Here is a 15,512-nt window from a genome sequence, read left to right as displayed (position 1 = left end):
TAGATGATATTTATCAGTCGACACTCCCGCCAGGGCTGAAGAGGTGGTCCGCGAACTACCTGAGCGGTCGGCACTCGTCAGTGATTTTTCGAGATCAAATGTCAAAGCAGAGGAAGATTAAGCAAGGCGTACCGCAGGGTGGTGTCCTTTCACCCTTGCTTTTTAACTTCTACATCTCGAAGCTCCCCCAACCACCAGCGGGAGTTTCCCTGATCTCATACGCTGACGACTGCACGATAATGGCGTCGGGCAATGACATCGATGGCCTGTGTTCCAAAGTGAACAACTACCTCACCGACCTTTCTCGCTTTTTCACTGCGAGGAATCTCCAACTTTCCCCCACTAAGTCCACGGCGACCCTTTTCACCACCTGGACAAAGGAGGTCAAGCTGTCCCTTAAGGTAAAAGTCGACGACACACCAATTCCGACTGTGAATAACCCCAAAATTTTGGGTGTAACCTTTGACAGCTTGCTCTCCTTCTCTGCGCACACAACCGCAATTGCCACTAAAGTCCAAAATCGCAACAAGGTCCTCAAATCGCTGGCCGGCAGCACTTGGGGCAAGGACAAAGAACTGTTGCTTTCGACATTTAAGGCAAGTGGCCGGCCGGTTCTAAACTATGCTGCGCCTGTCTGGTCGCCTGGTACTAGTGATTCGCAGTGGATAAAGCTTCAGACATGTCAGAATACCGCCATTCGGACAGCGACCGGGTGCCTCCTGATGTCACCCATACAACACCTGCACAACGAGGCACAAATGCTCCCAGTCGCGGGGCACAACAAATTGCTCAGCAAGCAGTTCCTGCTGGGGTGTTACCGCAGGTTTCACCCCTGCAGACACCTGCTTGAGCCTGAGCCGCCTCCCAGGCACGTCAGGAGACACCTCCTCGACTACGCTGACGAACTCCAGGACAAAACTGACCGAGACCTACTGGACCGGACAGTATTCAGACAGTCAATAAACGGCATTCACCGGGAGTCCGTTACCACCTTCATGAACTCCCGTCCCGTGAATGCCGTAATCGGAGTCCAACCACCACCCATTGCAGATGAAGAGCTCCAGCTTCCCCGTGAGACTCGTGTAACATTGGCACAATTGCGTTCTGGATATTGTAGCAGGTTAAACTCCTACTTATCCAGAATTGACCCCGACATACCAAATACATGTCCGGCATGTGAAGGTACCCCGCACGACACTAACCACCTCTTCACATGCCCCCTTAATCAGACTCATCTAACCCCCCTCTCCCTCTGGACCCAACCCGTCGAAACAGCATGTTTCCTGGGCCTACCCCTAGATGAGCTAGACGAAGACGACAGATGATATACCTACACTGACAGGGCTAACTATGCTGTTAAAACAACAACAACAAGATATCACAGCACTTTAGATGGAGAGTATTAAGCAAGTAACAGTGGCTCGAACATGCCCATTTTGATAACACAATTTTTATGAAATGATAGTTCCTTTTTGCTACTACGCGGTGTAAAGGAAAGATCGTATAACTACCCTCACTTGACACATTTTGTTTTCATTTCATTCGCCTCTCTCTCTCTGTCAAATCCGTCATGACGTAACAGTCATTCTTTACAATTTTTCTTCAGCTACCCAAACGTGATAATCTATCAACCTTTTTGAATTACTTATTATAGGGAGTTATATGTACATTTTAAAATCAAAACAGTGAAAGTAAATATTGAATATGTTTAATATTTATTACAAATGAATACAATTACGTTCTTACTCAATATAGACTATTTGCCGTGATGATGATCGTAATTAGTACAAAAAACATAAGCATAAAAGAAATAATTCTTCCACTCTGGAGTCAGCGGAAACTTCTAGCTGAGACCCGACTGTCAATCAATGCGTTTTGCCAATGAACGTTAATAACTCAACCTGACGAATGGTCAAATACCTATGCATCCCTACATAATTTGTTGGATGTGGAATAAAGAGACTAATTATATTAATTACTACAGGCCACAGCGAGTGTAACCGTATACCCAGATAATTTAAGAAAATAAAAAAACTGTTATAAATTCTGTAACCAAGGAAGGAATATTTTTAATGAACAAATATAACGAATAAAATTAAGATTACGTTTTGCTTATTCGTTCTATTCTTTATTTTCATCTTATTCACCCGTTTCGTTTTTCTTTCAGTCTTCGCTGACTGGTTCCGCATCCTTTTCATTGCTTTTTTTGGCTTCCGTTAAGTCAATCGCTTCAATTTCTTTTTCAGATTCTTCACTCTTTATTTTCTCTTCTTTCGCCATTGGCGTATCTTCTAGATTTTCTAATTTCTCATCCTTTTCAAGGTCAACTCGACTATGCTTTTCACTATCTTCGACTTCTTCACTTTCTTTCTTTTCTTCCTCATTTTCATCTTCCTTCTCTTTATCCGCTTTACTTTCATCGACTTCTTCAATTTCTTTGTTTTCTTTCTCATCGCCATCTTCCTTCTCTTCATCCGCTTTACTTTCATCGACTTCTTCACTTTCTTTCTTTTCTTCCTCATTTTCATCTTCCTTCTCTTTATCCGCTTTACCTTCATCGACTTCTTCGTTTTTTTCTTTCTCATCTCGCGTGCCACTTTCATCTCTGCTCGAGTCTCCTTGTTCAGCAACTACCGTGTTTTCCGATTCCTGACTATTCAGTTTCGTCTCTTCCTCATGTTTACTTACATTTTCTTCCTCATCTTCCACTTTGTTATTTTCATCTTCCTGATCATTATCATCTATACCTACTTTTGAAGTATTTGATTCTTCCACTTCATTTTCTGCCTTATTATACTCTTCATTCACAGTTTCTCCAGTTTCCGTGTTTTCTCCGGCTTTTTTAATTTCTGTATTATTTTCAACCCCTGCGTCCTCACTCTCTTTGATTAACTTGTTTTCAGATTTTCCGTTGAACTTGTCTAGTATTACAATATCGAAATATTATGTGTGCATGTTTAAATAATTCTTAATTCTCAATACCGTTGCTTTTTTACCTTTTATTTCTTCTACTTCAGCTTCATCCTTCTTTTCCGGTTCTGCATTTATACTTTTCTCTTTTCCATCTACAGCCTTTGCTACTGTTTCTTCCATCTAACCTTAATCAATTAATTTTATGTCCGCATTTATTGTTCAAGGAGACAAATATTTCAATGTAAAGAAAATATGTAGATATTTAGTGATGGAAACTAGTAACGCGTTTAAAACAACTAGCAAAGCATTGAAGGTATTAGATAAGTTGTAAGCACAAACCTCGCTTGAGTCCTCTTCATTGTCTTTCCGTTTTGCCTCCCCATCCAAAGCTTTCTGTTCAAGCTGTTCATCATTGCTTTCCTTCACCTCTCCTTTATATCATATTATATTGCATAATAGTTAATGAAGCAAATCTGCCAATTACTTAAACAAATATTGCTTTACCTTCATCCTTTTCCCCAACTGAATCGTTTGCAGCCGTTTCGATATCCTGCTTATCTTCTTTTTGTTCTTTCTGTACTTAGACCACAACAAATTAAATATTATTTTTTTTTTTTTTGTAAAAAAAAGGTTATAGCTCCAAAGCGGCGGAATTTAAGTATTCTTGCAGTGCTCGCGACTTAGCATACACAAAGTATGGATTCCTAAATCCACATAAAAATTCACATGTGAAATATACATAGATACACATACACATTGAGCGCCAGACAGCAAGTGATTATAATTATTCAATTATTATAAATTTATAGTTTCAATAATGTGAAAACATTGAGGCGTATAAATGCAAAAACATGCTTTCGACACTTTTTAGAACAAAAAAAAAACGGCTATAAAAATTATAGCAAATAGCAGCATAAACAAGTAGGTACATACATATGCGTTATTCGAAATCATTTAGAAACGCCCAACTGATATTTTTTCGAAACTAGCGTTATTGTATTCTCAAATTGCCGGGCTGGGGTTGTTAAAGGAGTTAAATGGACAAAACCAGCAAATTATGTCACGCGTGATTTTTCTTGGAAATTGAATTTATTAAATCGTTTAAAAATTTTTAAACCGGGCGTTCGGCGATTTTCTGCTATCGAAGAGTCGAATGTACGTAGCCCGCGAAATTTGAAACCTTCACCTTATTTTTATTTCACACCTCGTATATGTATTTAACTGGAAAATCGTGTTTATAAAAATCAAAAAGGTTGCTTTGATTTTATGAAATAGTTAAATCATGCTATTAAAAATTCAGTCCAAATCTGTATTATGCAACTAAATATATTGATATATATGTATTTATAAGTAAATAAATTATAGCACACAAAAAAATAAAATACGCATTTTTTTCTTCTAGAATTATAAGAATGTATTTTTACTCTTGTTTCACATCATTCATTTCATATATGTATTAATATTCACTGATTCCTTTCTTATTGTGGCTTTTATATTTGCTCTTAACTGAGATTTTGTTTTAACCGAACGAGTGGGGAAAGAATTATGTGAATGAAGAATCATCCCATAATGCTCAATGTTTTTACATATGTGACTTAAATTATTTTAGAGTGGGAATACTTTTGTTGCTACCGTCAATTTCAAAGTAAGGAATTTCAACAATTAAATCGGGGTGTGGTACCAATTTAACTTTTGTTGTTTTTTGTGACAAGTTTTGATGGAATATTATATGGTAACTCTATTGGGATTTGTTTTGAGATTTGTTGCTTTAAAAGAATTAAATTTTTTTCGTGCATACATAGCAGATAGCCATAACAGACCCTAATAAAGGGTTTTCCAATAACAGATGTTATCTATCGCTATCGAGGGTTGATTAACGATTTTTTATGGTCGGAATAGGATGGTATTGATCTGGGCAACGTTTATTTTCAACAAGACGGCGCTACGTGCCACACAAGGGACGAAACCATTGATGTTTTACGGGAAAAGTTTCCGGACCGTGTTATTTATCGAAGAGGTGATCACAATTGGTCACCGAGATCTTGTGATTTAACACCTTGTGACTTTTTTTTTGGACCATGTGAAAGAGAAGGTCTACGCCAACAGCCCAGGGTCGATTCAATACCTCAAAGATGGAATTCGTGAGACTATCGACGACATAGGGCAGCCACTTTGCAATTTGGTTATGGAAAATTTCATGAAAGGGATATTGTCCTGTAGGCGTGGTCGTGATGGTCATTTGCCTCATGTTATTTTCCACTATTAACGGCATACCTTCCTCTTAATAATGAAATAAACCTCCGATAATTATATTAAAAAATCAAAATAACACCTCTTATTGGAAAACCCTTATTATATTTCTTTTTATAGAATGTGTGAACGGAAATCAAATATTTTTCGGGATTAAAAACAAAAAACGAAAATGTACTTTTAGACGTTGTTGATGTATAGTATTTACTTGGAAATATCTCTATACCTTGGTGTGTATTTTACGATTTCATTTATCTCGGCCAAGAGTTTTGAAAACCCGAAGATAAAATTCATTACTAGACATTATTGGGATTTAACTTTAAAATTTGTTTATTTTTTTATGTCTCAAGTTTAAAAAAATACAATTTTTCTGTCAAATCCATGTTCGACTTAATTCAATTCTGAATGTTTCAACTGAATTAATTCTGTTAAAATTTAAACTCATATCTTTGCTCAAAAAAACAAAAAGTTCCTGTTCTTTTTTAAATTTCTATAAACCACATTTTACATCGAATGTCTTTTGTGAACCCAAGTACAAATGCTTGCCAAAAACATAAAAATTGAGAAATGAAAGATAAAATATGAACTTAAAATTGTAATAAATACACATACGTAATAAAAAAGTTGTTTTGCCTGCTGGTTGTTAGTTTGCACTGCTTTTAGCTTTTTTAATTTTTTTCCAATGCTGTTGCTCGCACAGTATGAAAATATTAAATTAGAAGAAATTATTGAAATATTTTTAGGACAACACTAAATTAAAAAATTAAAAAAAGTAAAAATTTCGGTTATGAACTAAAAAGTTTCCTTAATGCTAGTTTGCTATATGTATGTATCAGAGCACAAACATGTGCTTGTTGTTAGCATTATTTAGCGTTTTTGCAGTTAGCATATAAATTGGCAGTTCAAACCTCAGCATTCTTGTTTTCGCCCTCGCCATTAGCGGTCTCATCAGCGCCGGCAACTGCTTCACTGACATCAGCCGCTTTACCGCCTTCTTCACCGTCCTTTTTTTCCTCGGCAGTCTCTTTATTTTCTTTATTCTCATCATCTTCAGCTGATGCTGGTGCTTTCACTTCGCCGTTTTCCTGCTTCAGCTCTAGCTGTGCACTGGAAACAGATGTTGTATCGGCTGGAGCCAACTTCAAGAACTGCTCCAACGTATCTATTTCGTTGGCCAAATCGAACGCATCATAATCGCCGCAATATTCTTCTTCGTTGAATATTTGCGGTGGCAGTGCGTGCCGTGGCTCGGGATCGCTAACTGTCGCCCCATTACTAGTGGACTTTGTCTGCATTAACTCTTTTTCGCTTTCTTTTCCTGGTTCTGTGATGTCCACTACGTTATACTTGATATTCTTGCTGTCAAGAATCATCAAAACACGTTGCTGGCGTTTCTTTACCTATTAAAGAAAAACAAGAAAACTTTATTAAACGCTTTTTCAACCCATTTAAATGCATTTGACCTAGAAACTTCTTCAAAGGTAAGTACGCAGTCAAAGTAAGGTAAGTCAAGTAGAAGTACAAAAACTATATTATTCCTATGACAGCCGGTTTTACGTACAGGAATAACTCGGGTTTTTCCAGACCAAGGGCTGCAGCCCCAGCAAACTAGCCCTACTTACCCCTCGTCTATCGTCTCTGGCAACAAAGGAGCTTAACATTGGACCCGAAATCGATTATGTGATGGTATCACGCTCCGCCATTAAATTTATGCAACAATGCCAAACGTCACGCGCCCAGTCAATAAAATATTGACAATATGATCCTCATCACTAGCTAATCAAGTGCATTAAAAAGGTTAAGTTATTGACCTAAGACTCCATATTTTCAAACAACACGTTCGGCACAAAATAATTTATGAAATATTTCGGCAGCTAATCAGCTTCGTATCAGCAACAGGCATCAAAAAGTATCAGATCCGCAATATTACTTTCATTTTTGAGTACGGTGAACATACCCTAATTATTAAATTTTGAAATAATGGTTATGCTATATATTATTTTAAATTAGATAACCAAATCTCCATAGAAGAATAGAGGCATAAGCTATATGGTTGTCAATGATTTCTGGAGGAATACTTGACCAGGCTTGTTCTGCAGTTTCAATTAACTTATTTTTGTCCATATTGACACCCTCTGTCTATCCTCCTTAAGGACCCGCGACTAAGCTGGCCATTTCGAGTGAGCTTCAGGTCGTTATTATCCTAAGTAGAACATAGGCCTAGGTGGCATATTCCACTATTCATGGGGAAGCCTTACACTTTAAGGGATATTTGCTATTTTTTCAGTGCAGGAGTTCAATGCCAAATCCCCATATCATTATACCCCCTCCGCAATACTTAACTGTACCTCGACAATATGGCGGATCTGAGCACTTAGTTCGTTTGAATATTTCAAACTAAATTTGGTTAAATATGAAAAGAGCACAGTTGTCCAGCGGTTCACTGACCAATTGATTGTTCTAGAGAAAATTAAAACGATTTGATTTTTTCCTGAAATAAATTACTTTTTAGCGACTGTCCTATAACTTCTTAGTCCGGCTGCACATGTCCTTTGCAGAGTCCAGCTGCTTACTTTTAAGTTTAGGGTTTTAAATATTCATCTTTCTTCATTACCTATACCTATAATTATCCGTGGACCTTCTTGTCGTTTTGTAGCTTTGGGACGTTCTCCTCGATACATATATTTCACGGCTCCATCTGTTTTGACTTTGCTTATTATCAAACTTACTATTCAGCTTTAATGAAAACTTTTTGCCTATCTGTTTCTGAGATAAGTTTATAGCCATAACTAGTTTTTAGTAGATTTTTAAGGAAATATTAAAAAACTTAAATGCGTCAGAACTTATACATTTTCTTGAGCTTAATCAAACAATATTTCACTAAAGATGCTTAAAATTCCCAGTACAATCGTGTACAAATAACGGCATTTTCGTCGCTTACCTTGGGTTTACACAAGAGAAGACAATTAAAATACGTACATATTAGTTGTCAAAGACAATTCACTTTTACGCGACCAGCGTTGGTATCGTTTCGCATAAATTACTAGTAGCTTTGACTTTGACTTTGTTTGGGTTTACATTTAAGTGAAGCATATATTATAATATTTTAATAACACTTGCCAAATCTAAAATCTTATAATGGATTTCTTACGCTTTTTTTTTGCGAATTATAACGAAACCCCAAATAATTTGCCAAAACTGTCTTCGAAAAATCATAGGCAGTGATGAAGACAGTGCGATAGTTGTGAATATATTAGTAACAAATGTCTTTGCAAAACTGTGGGTTTAAAATATTATATTTTATCGCAATGTAATTTTTGGCTTTTCTCTTTGCTTGTTTCAAATTTTTAAACATTTTTTTGATAATTCAAATCGTATTGCATTATGAAAAATAATTATTAAGTTAGCGGCTAATTTTTTAAAGTTATATGGTAATAAGTTTATTTAATAGTTTAGTTTAACATTTTTTGTCCGACATTGTGGCAATACTGCTGTTCCCGTGGCGCCGCAATTTAATGCCGGATTCTTATAGAACTCGACAAAAGAAAACGAAATGAAGGAGTAAAATTTTTTGATAACTCGCTTAGTTTTCGAGATATTAAATAAAAAATAATAATAATAATAATTTTTGCTTCAGTTTCGATAGAATTCGTCGAGATAAGACAAAATATAGGAGTAAAATTTTTCGATATCTCGTTTAGTTTTCGAGATGTGTTTTATCATCGATCGATGTGTTTTATCATCGGCCGCGCTTCAAAAAAATAGCCCTCATCAGGCAGACTCCGGCTACGCAATCCACCGTATTTTTGCGTAGAACTCCTTTCCGCGTGGGTGGCCTTCGGCCGCTCTTCAAAAAAATAACCCTCATCAGTCCGACTCCGGCTACGCAATCCACAGTATTTTTGCGTAGAACTCCTTTCCGTGTTAAAACCATTGAACCCAAAATTAAAACATCATATGCGTGTATGTAGTAAAGAGGCACGGAGGTTATTGTGCCTCCTTACTACATACACGCATATGATGTTTTAATTCCCCAACATTAACACTAAACTTAAATACTTAATTTTTGTTCATATTTTTGTTTCATTTGCAGACATCCGGCAAGACCATACTGTTGTCGTTTCCACGACAGTCGCTTCTACGTTACCGAAACGACCCGGATTTATATCCGGCCAAGGACTGTCACTCCAGCAGCATTCCCCGTATGTAAGTATGAATTTTAGTGAAGTGTTAAAAAATATATAGTGTAATGTGGCAAATTATACAATAGTGAAGTTCCAAAGGGCATTTAGAAGGCAAATAATTATGAAATTATTATTTCCCGAATAGTTTGGAGTTATAAAGAGTGTTCCTTAACACCTCACTAACATCTCCTTAAAGATATAATAGTTTACCAAAAATTGCCCAATATACATTATTCTAAATTCCATCCTTTTTTTATTCAATATCTCGAAAACTAAGCGAGATATCAAAAAATTTTACTCATTCATTTCGTTTTCTTTTGTCGAGTTCTATAAGAATCCGCCATAAGATTGCGGCGCCACGGAAACAGCAGAATCCCCGACATTGTAAATACATTTGCACCCATGGCCAATACCGGCATAGTATGCAGGGCGCATACGGTAGTTGAAGACATGCATCTATGTGGCTTTAACTTCCCTAAACCATTATTTTTCTTTTTGCTCTTTTTCAGATAAGACATGGAGGACTACAACTTAACTCAAGAAAATGAAGGGACATGTAGTTATCGTCGCTATGTGCAAATCACACCGATTTAGAAATCTCTAATTTTCTTAAATGTGCCTGTTTATCGAGGCGATCCAAAAAACTGTGACAGCCGAATTGAACGCGATAGGGGTGTATCCCCATCTTAAAACTGAAAACCGCACCCTCCGGAGGCTTATAGTTTTTAAGTAATTTAATGTTAAAGTTCTGTAATTTAGCAAAAAGTTGGTGTTGCCATAGCCCTGAAATAAAAACGAAGTTCGTATGCAGAGATGTTCAGTGGAGGGTTGATTGTAAAACTGCAGTATTTTTTGCTGTAATTTAAAATTAAGAAATATTTTTGAAAATAAAAACATACAACTCATCGAAACTTAAAACCAATGATATTAAGCGTACCACAAAAAATAATAAAGTAATTAAAAATTGCTTCGATCAGTTTTACAAACGGGTCATCAGTCATAGAACTTTTTTTCGCAAGGGCGGCCTTCGGGTGCGCTTCAAAAAAATAACCCTCATCAGTCCAACTCCGGCTACGCAATCCACAGTATTTTTGCGTGAAACTCCTTTTCGCGTAGGCGACCTTCGGCCGCTCTTCAAAAAAATAACCCTCATCAGTCCAACTCCGGCTACGCAATCCACAGTATTTTTGCGTAGAACTCCTTTCCGTGTTAAAACCATTGAACCCAAAATTAAGACTTCATATGCGTGTGTGTAGTAAGGAGGCACAATAACCCCCATCCCCATCATTAACATTAAACTCAAATACTTCATTTTTGTTCATATTTTTGTTTTCATTTGCAAGCATCCGGCAACACCAAACTGTTGTCATTCCAATCCTCTTCTTATTCGCGTTTAAAATTGGAAAGGGATTGTATGGACAAATGCATTTGCATTTAATTTTAATGAAAATAATTCGAATATAAGGATAAAAATAAATAAAAACACGCGTTACGTGACAACGTCATAAGAAAATACCGATGGCATGGTTGCATTTTTTGCACGATTGTACATCAGACGTTAATAGGTCAACAACACTAAGAGACACCATCGTCGATTTTATTTTTTTCAAGACACATTACACTACCCTCTTTCATTTCCTACTTTTCCTATCATTGTCCTATTCTCAACATATGTATATTAGGCTATGAAAATTGCACCAAAGTATATGTATGTATGCATATATTATATTAGTATACAACATAACTTATAAGATATGTGGTAAATATTACCATAAATTTTTTCCTTCATATATAATAATAAATTCATAATAAAAACATTAAAACAACAGGTATTATTAATAACTCGTCGTCACTAATTATAAATTCGGTATATACATATATATCATTATTTATATTTTTATATTTATATATAGAAAAAACCCATTATATAAATATTATATAAATTAAAAAATATTAATATTATTCAAAACTTGTCTGGACAAAACTAAAGCACCCCCCATTAAAAGCGAAAATAATTGTTTTTATTCTTCAGTATTTTGTACTAAACCCATTATTTTTGATAACTTCAGAACATCTTTTTGGCATAGACGATATTAGGCTACTAATAATTTCCGGAGAAATGTTGTACCAGGCTTCTTCAACCGCTTCAAACAGGGCTTCCTTTGTGCTGCAATTTTCCCTATTCATTTTCGAATTTACAATCTCCCACAAATTCTCAATGGGATTGAGATCGGGAGATTGAGCTGGCCAGTCTAAGATCTCTATAGCATTTTGCTGTAACCACGTTTTGCAGTGCCTAGAGGTATGCTTCGGATCATTATCCTGCTGGAACCTCCATCTCAGTGGCATTTCCTCCTCAGCGTATGGTAGCATTACATCTTCAAGGATGTTTGTGTACATGAAACGGTCCATAATTCCCTCTATTCGATGAATAGGCCCGATACCCTGGCCAGAGAAACAACCCCAGACCAAAATGTTCCGCCCACCATACTTGGTAGTTCCGATACAATACATCGGATTTAGTCGCTGTTGCTTTGGCCTTCTTACTCGCCTTATTCCATCTGAATGTTTCAAATTATATTTGCACAGTTTTCCAATTTTGAACTGTCCAATTAATATGCAATTTCGCAAACTCGAGTCTCGCGAAAAAATATATGGCGGAAATAAATGGCTTCCTAGCAGGTCGTCGACTGAAAAGTCCGGCCTCCACTGCTCGTCGTCTGATCGTTCTAGAACTTACCGGCAAACTTAAATCAATTTTTATTTGGTCAGAAGAGACTGTGGAATCACTCTGAATTTTTCTTTTATTCGTGGAGTCGCCTTGTCGTGTAGTTTTTCGTGGCCTTCCTCCACTATGGATTGCAGACATAGAACCCGTTTGTTCAAATTTTTTTATAAGTCGCGATATTATACTTCTATTTATTGAATATTTCTCACTAAATTTGTGTCGCGATAAACCACTTTGCCAATCACTTATTATTTTATTTTTAAATTCATTTGAATACGCATTTCTAGCCATATTTGCTGATTTCCCGTATGAAATGTTTTGTCCTACTAAATCCGCACGTGTTTTGCACAAATTATTCTAACGAACTTTGACTCAGCTTTAAATACCGTTAGGAAGAGAAATTAACTTAAAAACAACAAAACAAAGCCGTAGTTAAGAAAAAAAATGTGGGGTGCTTTAGTTTTGACAATTCAGTTTTTAAATAATATGAACATTTCAATTTTTTTCAGTATAACCAAAACGCTGTATATTTGGTATTATATTTTATAAATACTTAAGTAACAAGGAAACACATGACATATGTATATGCCATATTTCAAGATGTTTGATTGAGAGATTTAGCATTATTTGAAATGCCATGAGAGGGGTGCTTTAGTTTTGGCCAATACTGTATATATATATATATGTAAACACATCATTGTTATGTATATAAACATAATAACAAGTCAACAATTAAAGAACTATGGTATTCCACTCCCACAGAAACCGGCTGTAGGATTATCAATTCTATGCCAAGTATATATGTATATATATATATAATTGGCGCGTACATCCTTTTTGGGTGTTTGGACGAGTTTCTCCTCCTATTTGTGGTGTGCTTCTTGATGTTGTTCCACAAATGGAGGGACTTACAGTTTCAAGCCGTTTTGTGAGGAGCTTTTTCATTGGGGGAAATACACTTGGAGGTTTGCCGTTGCCTGCCGAGGGTCGACCGCTATTAGAAAAATGTTTTTCTTAATTTTGGTGTTTCATCGAGATTCGAACCAACGATCTCTCTGGGAATTCCGAATGGTAATCACGCACCAACCCATTCGACTACGGCGGCCGCATGCCAAGTAAGCAAATACAAAAAATCATTGATAATCATGGTGTTCACAGTGGTTATTGATCAAACTTCGATAATTTGAATGAATATCCCTTTTTGCTCCTATTGTTACTAGGGGTGGGACTATTCGAATAAAAATTATTCGAATAATAAAATCTTTTATTCGAGAGGTATTCGTAATTCGAATAATATTTATTCGTTTATTCGAATAATGCTATTCGAATACCTCACTGTTCGAATACCTTACTATTCGAATACCTTACTATTCGAATACCTTACTATTCAAATACTTCACTATTCGAATATTTTTCGGTTTATGTACAAGTGCATGCACCATGAGAAGGGCCAATGTAATTTTTATATTTTTAAAAGCATTTTCTCCCTGATGTTAATGAATATATAGTGAGGTATTCGAATAGTAAGGTATTCGAAGAGTAAACTATTCGAATAGTGAGGTATTCGAATAGTAAGGTATTCGAATAGTGAGGTATTCGAATAGTGAGGTATTCGAATAGTAAGGTATTCGAATAGTGAGTATTATTCGAAAACAATCCCACCCCTAATTGTTACTATTTGAAGTTTTAAAAAATCCTTCAATGTTTTTTTATATTTGTAATATTTATCTCTTAATTATGAAATAAAAACTACACACAAATGAATATGTTTTTATTAATTTAAAAAACTTGCATTTTCCGTATGAAAAAAATTGTATGTTTCCTTAAATTTTGTTCAAAATAAACGCTAATTACTTTTACTCTCAGGTTGTCCTAAAATACCGTACGCAGCCTGTATATACTATGCACATATAATAGTCGAAAGCAGATAGTAATAAGCTAGATGCTTGCAGTCTAAATTTGTTTTCACCACGACAGTCGGATGTTCATTTTACTGAACGACCTGGATTTATACCAAATGCATGTAGAATATTTTATTGTTAAAAAAACACCGCTTAATTTTTGTTTTACCAAACATTTTTGTTAAGTCGGAAACGATGGGCAATTCTTAAGTACATACAAAAATATTTTGAAACCTGTGACCAATACAAACTGACCCACACGTTCAACAATTTCGAGGTGAAGGCACGATAAAGTGATTCATAGCGGTTGATGGTGTTTGTCAAATAACGAATGAGCATACATATAAGGCACATACTTCCACCCATACATTATGTACATGCAAAGAACACATTAGCAGAAAAAGAACAGAACACACTACCTATACATAATACTTTTTATGGAATATATTTAATTAAACTTATAAATCGATGTTTTCATATCGACTTTGGCCGTACGATCAATCAGCATTTAACAGGTGGCTTCTCCACAACCACTCAATGCGATGCTCACAATACCGTATATATTTGAATGATGACAAACCACAACCAACACTTCGACGGTCGTTGGCAAATAGTCAACGTTAGCACCAAACTCAACACCACTTCATGACCCATCCACTGCAGCATTAAATAAAAGCCTCTGGGTTTTAATGCAGTTCGTGTCTTCAACATATGGATTTCCCTTCACTATCATGGATTTTCATTGAGTGTTAACAAGAAAGCCGCTATACAGATTTTATTTATTGTATTTAAGCATCAATTATACTTTTCCCCTCGAGTGCAGCCAGCCACACCCGCATACTACCACATTATCTTTATGCGCGAGCTACAACCATCGCCGCTGTTAAACCAAAAAGTTGATTATATATTCTTACCTCCTTGTTACCGGACATGCCGCTAATATACACTTTCAACACCATTTTTGCCAGTTTTAAATCGCAAACTGATTAATTTTTTCTAGTATATTTGATAATTCTCAATTTCTTCGACTTCCACTTTTTCTCGCTTTTCGTTGCCGTTGCTTTCGTTGCTTCAATCTCAACTGCGACTCAGCGTTGCTACTTGTTTGTCCAGTTCTGATTTCTGCTTAATTAAATACCAAATATAATACCTGCAGCTTTTTTTTACAGCGTATATTATTTATTGCTCTGCTTTAAATTACCAAATTTAATATTGAGCTTGCAACCACTTTTCCTTATTATTGCCTCTTATTTATGCTTTTTCTTTCTCAAATAAGGGCAAAGCTTAGTTAAATTAGCACTACCGTCAGTCAGCTGATTGGAAAGGTTTCTTTTTAGCATAGCAAGAAAGGCGAATTCACATAAGGTGATGTCTCTACAATAATGCGTTGTGGTTTTTTTTTATTGCGAATTCTGGTTGGAAAAGTCAAAGCACCATGCTTCTTTGCAGTTACCTTATTTGCAAAGAATGAATTTTCATTGAAAATTGGCCAACAAAACAGTAGAAAAACTAAGTACATGAGAATCTTTGCGCTGC

General features: G+C 36.0%; 1 protein-coding gene across 1 annotated transcript; it reads right to left on the bottom strand.

Moving 5' to 3' along the window:
• Positions 1 to 2,044: 2,044 nt before the first annotated feature.
• On the bottom strand, positions 2,045 to 15,288 carry LOC128861880 (myb-like protein X). Its single transcript, XM_054100255.1, has 6 exons — positions 14,891 to 15,288; positions 6,069 to 6,563; positions 3,418 to 3,487; positions 3,253 to 3,344; positions 2,997 to 3,093; positions 2,045 to 2,921 (listed from the first exon to the last, which is right to left on the bottom strand). The coding sequence occupies exons 1-6, from the start codon at positions 14,933 to 14,935 to the stop codon at positions 2,164 to 2,166; spliced, it is 1,557 nt and encodes a 518-aa protein (XP_053956230.1). The 5' UTR covers positions 14,936 to 15,288; the 3' UTR covers positions 2,045 to 2,163.
• Between the last annotated feature and the right edge of the window lie 224 nt (positions 15,289 to 15,512).

The sequence above is a fragment of the Anastrepha ludens genome, chromosome 4 (genome assembly GCF_028408465.1).
Source record: "Anastrepha ludens isolate Willacy chromosome 4, idAnaLude1.1, whole genome shotgun sequence".
Taxonomy (NCBI): Eukaryota; Metazoa; Arthropoda; class Insecta; order Diptera; family Tephritidae; genus Anastrepha; species Anastrepha ludens.
The sequence above is the reverse complement of the archived record's forward strand: the minus strand, read 5'-3'. Positions and strand labels throughout refer to the sequence as shown.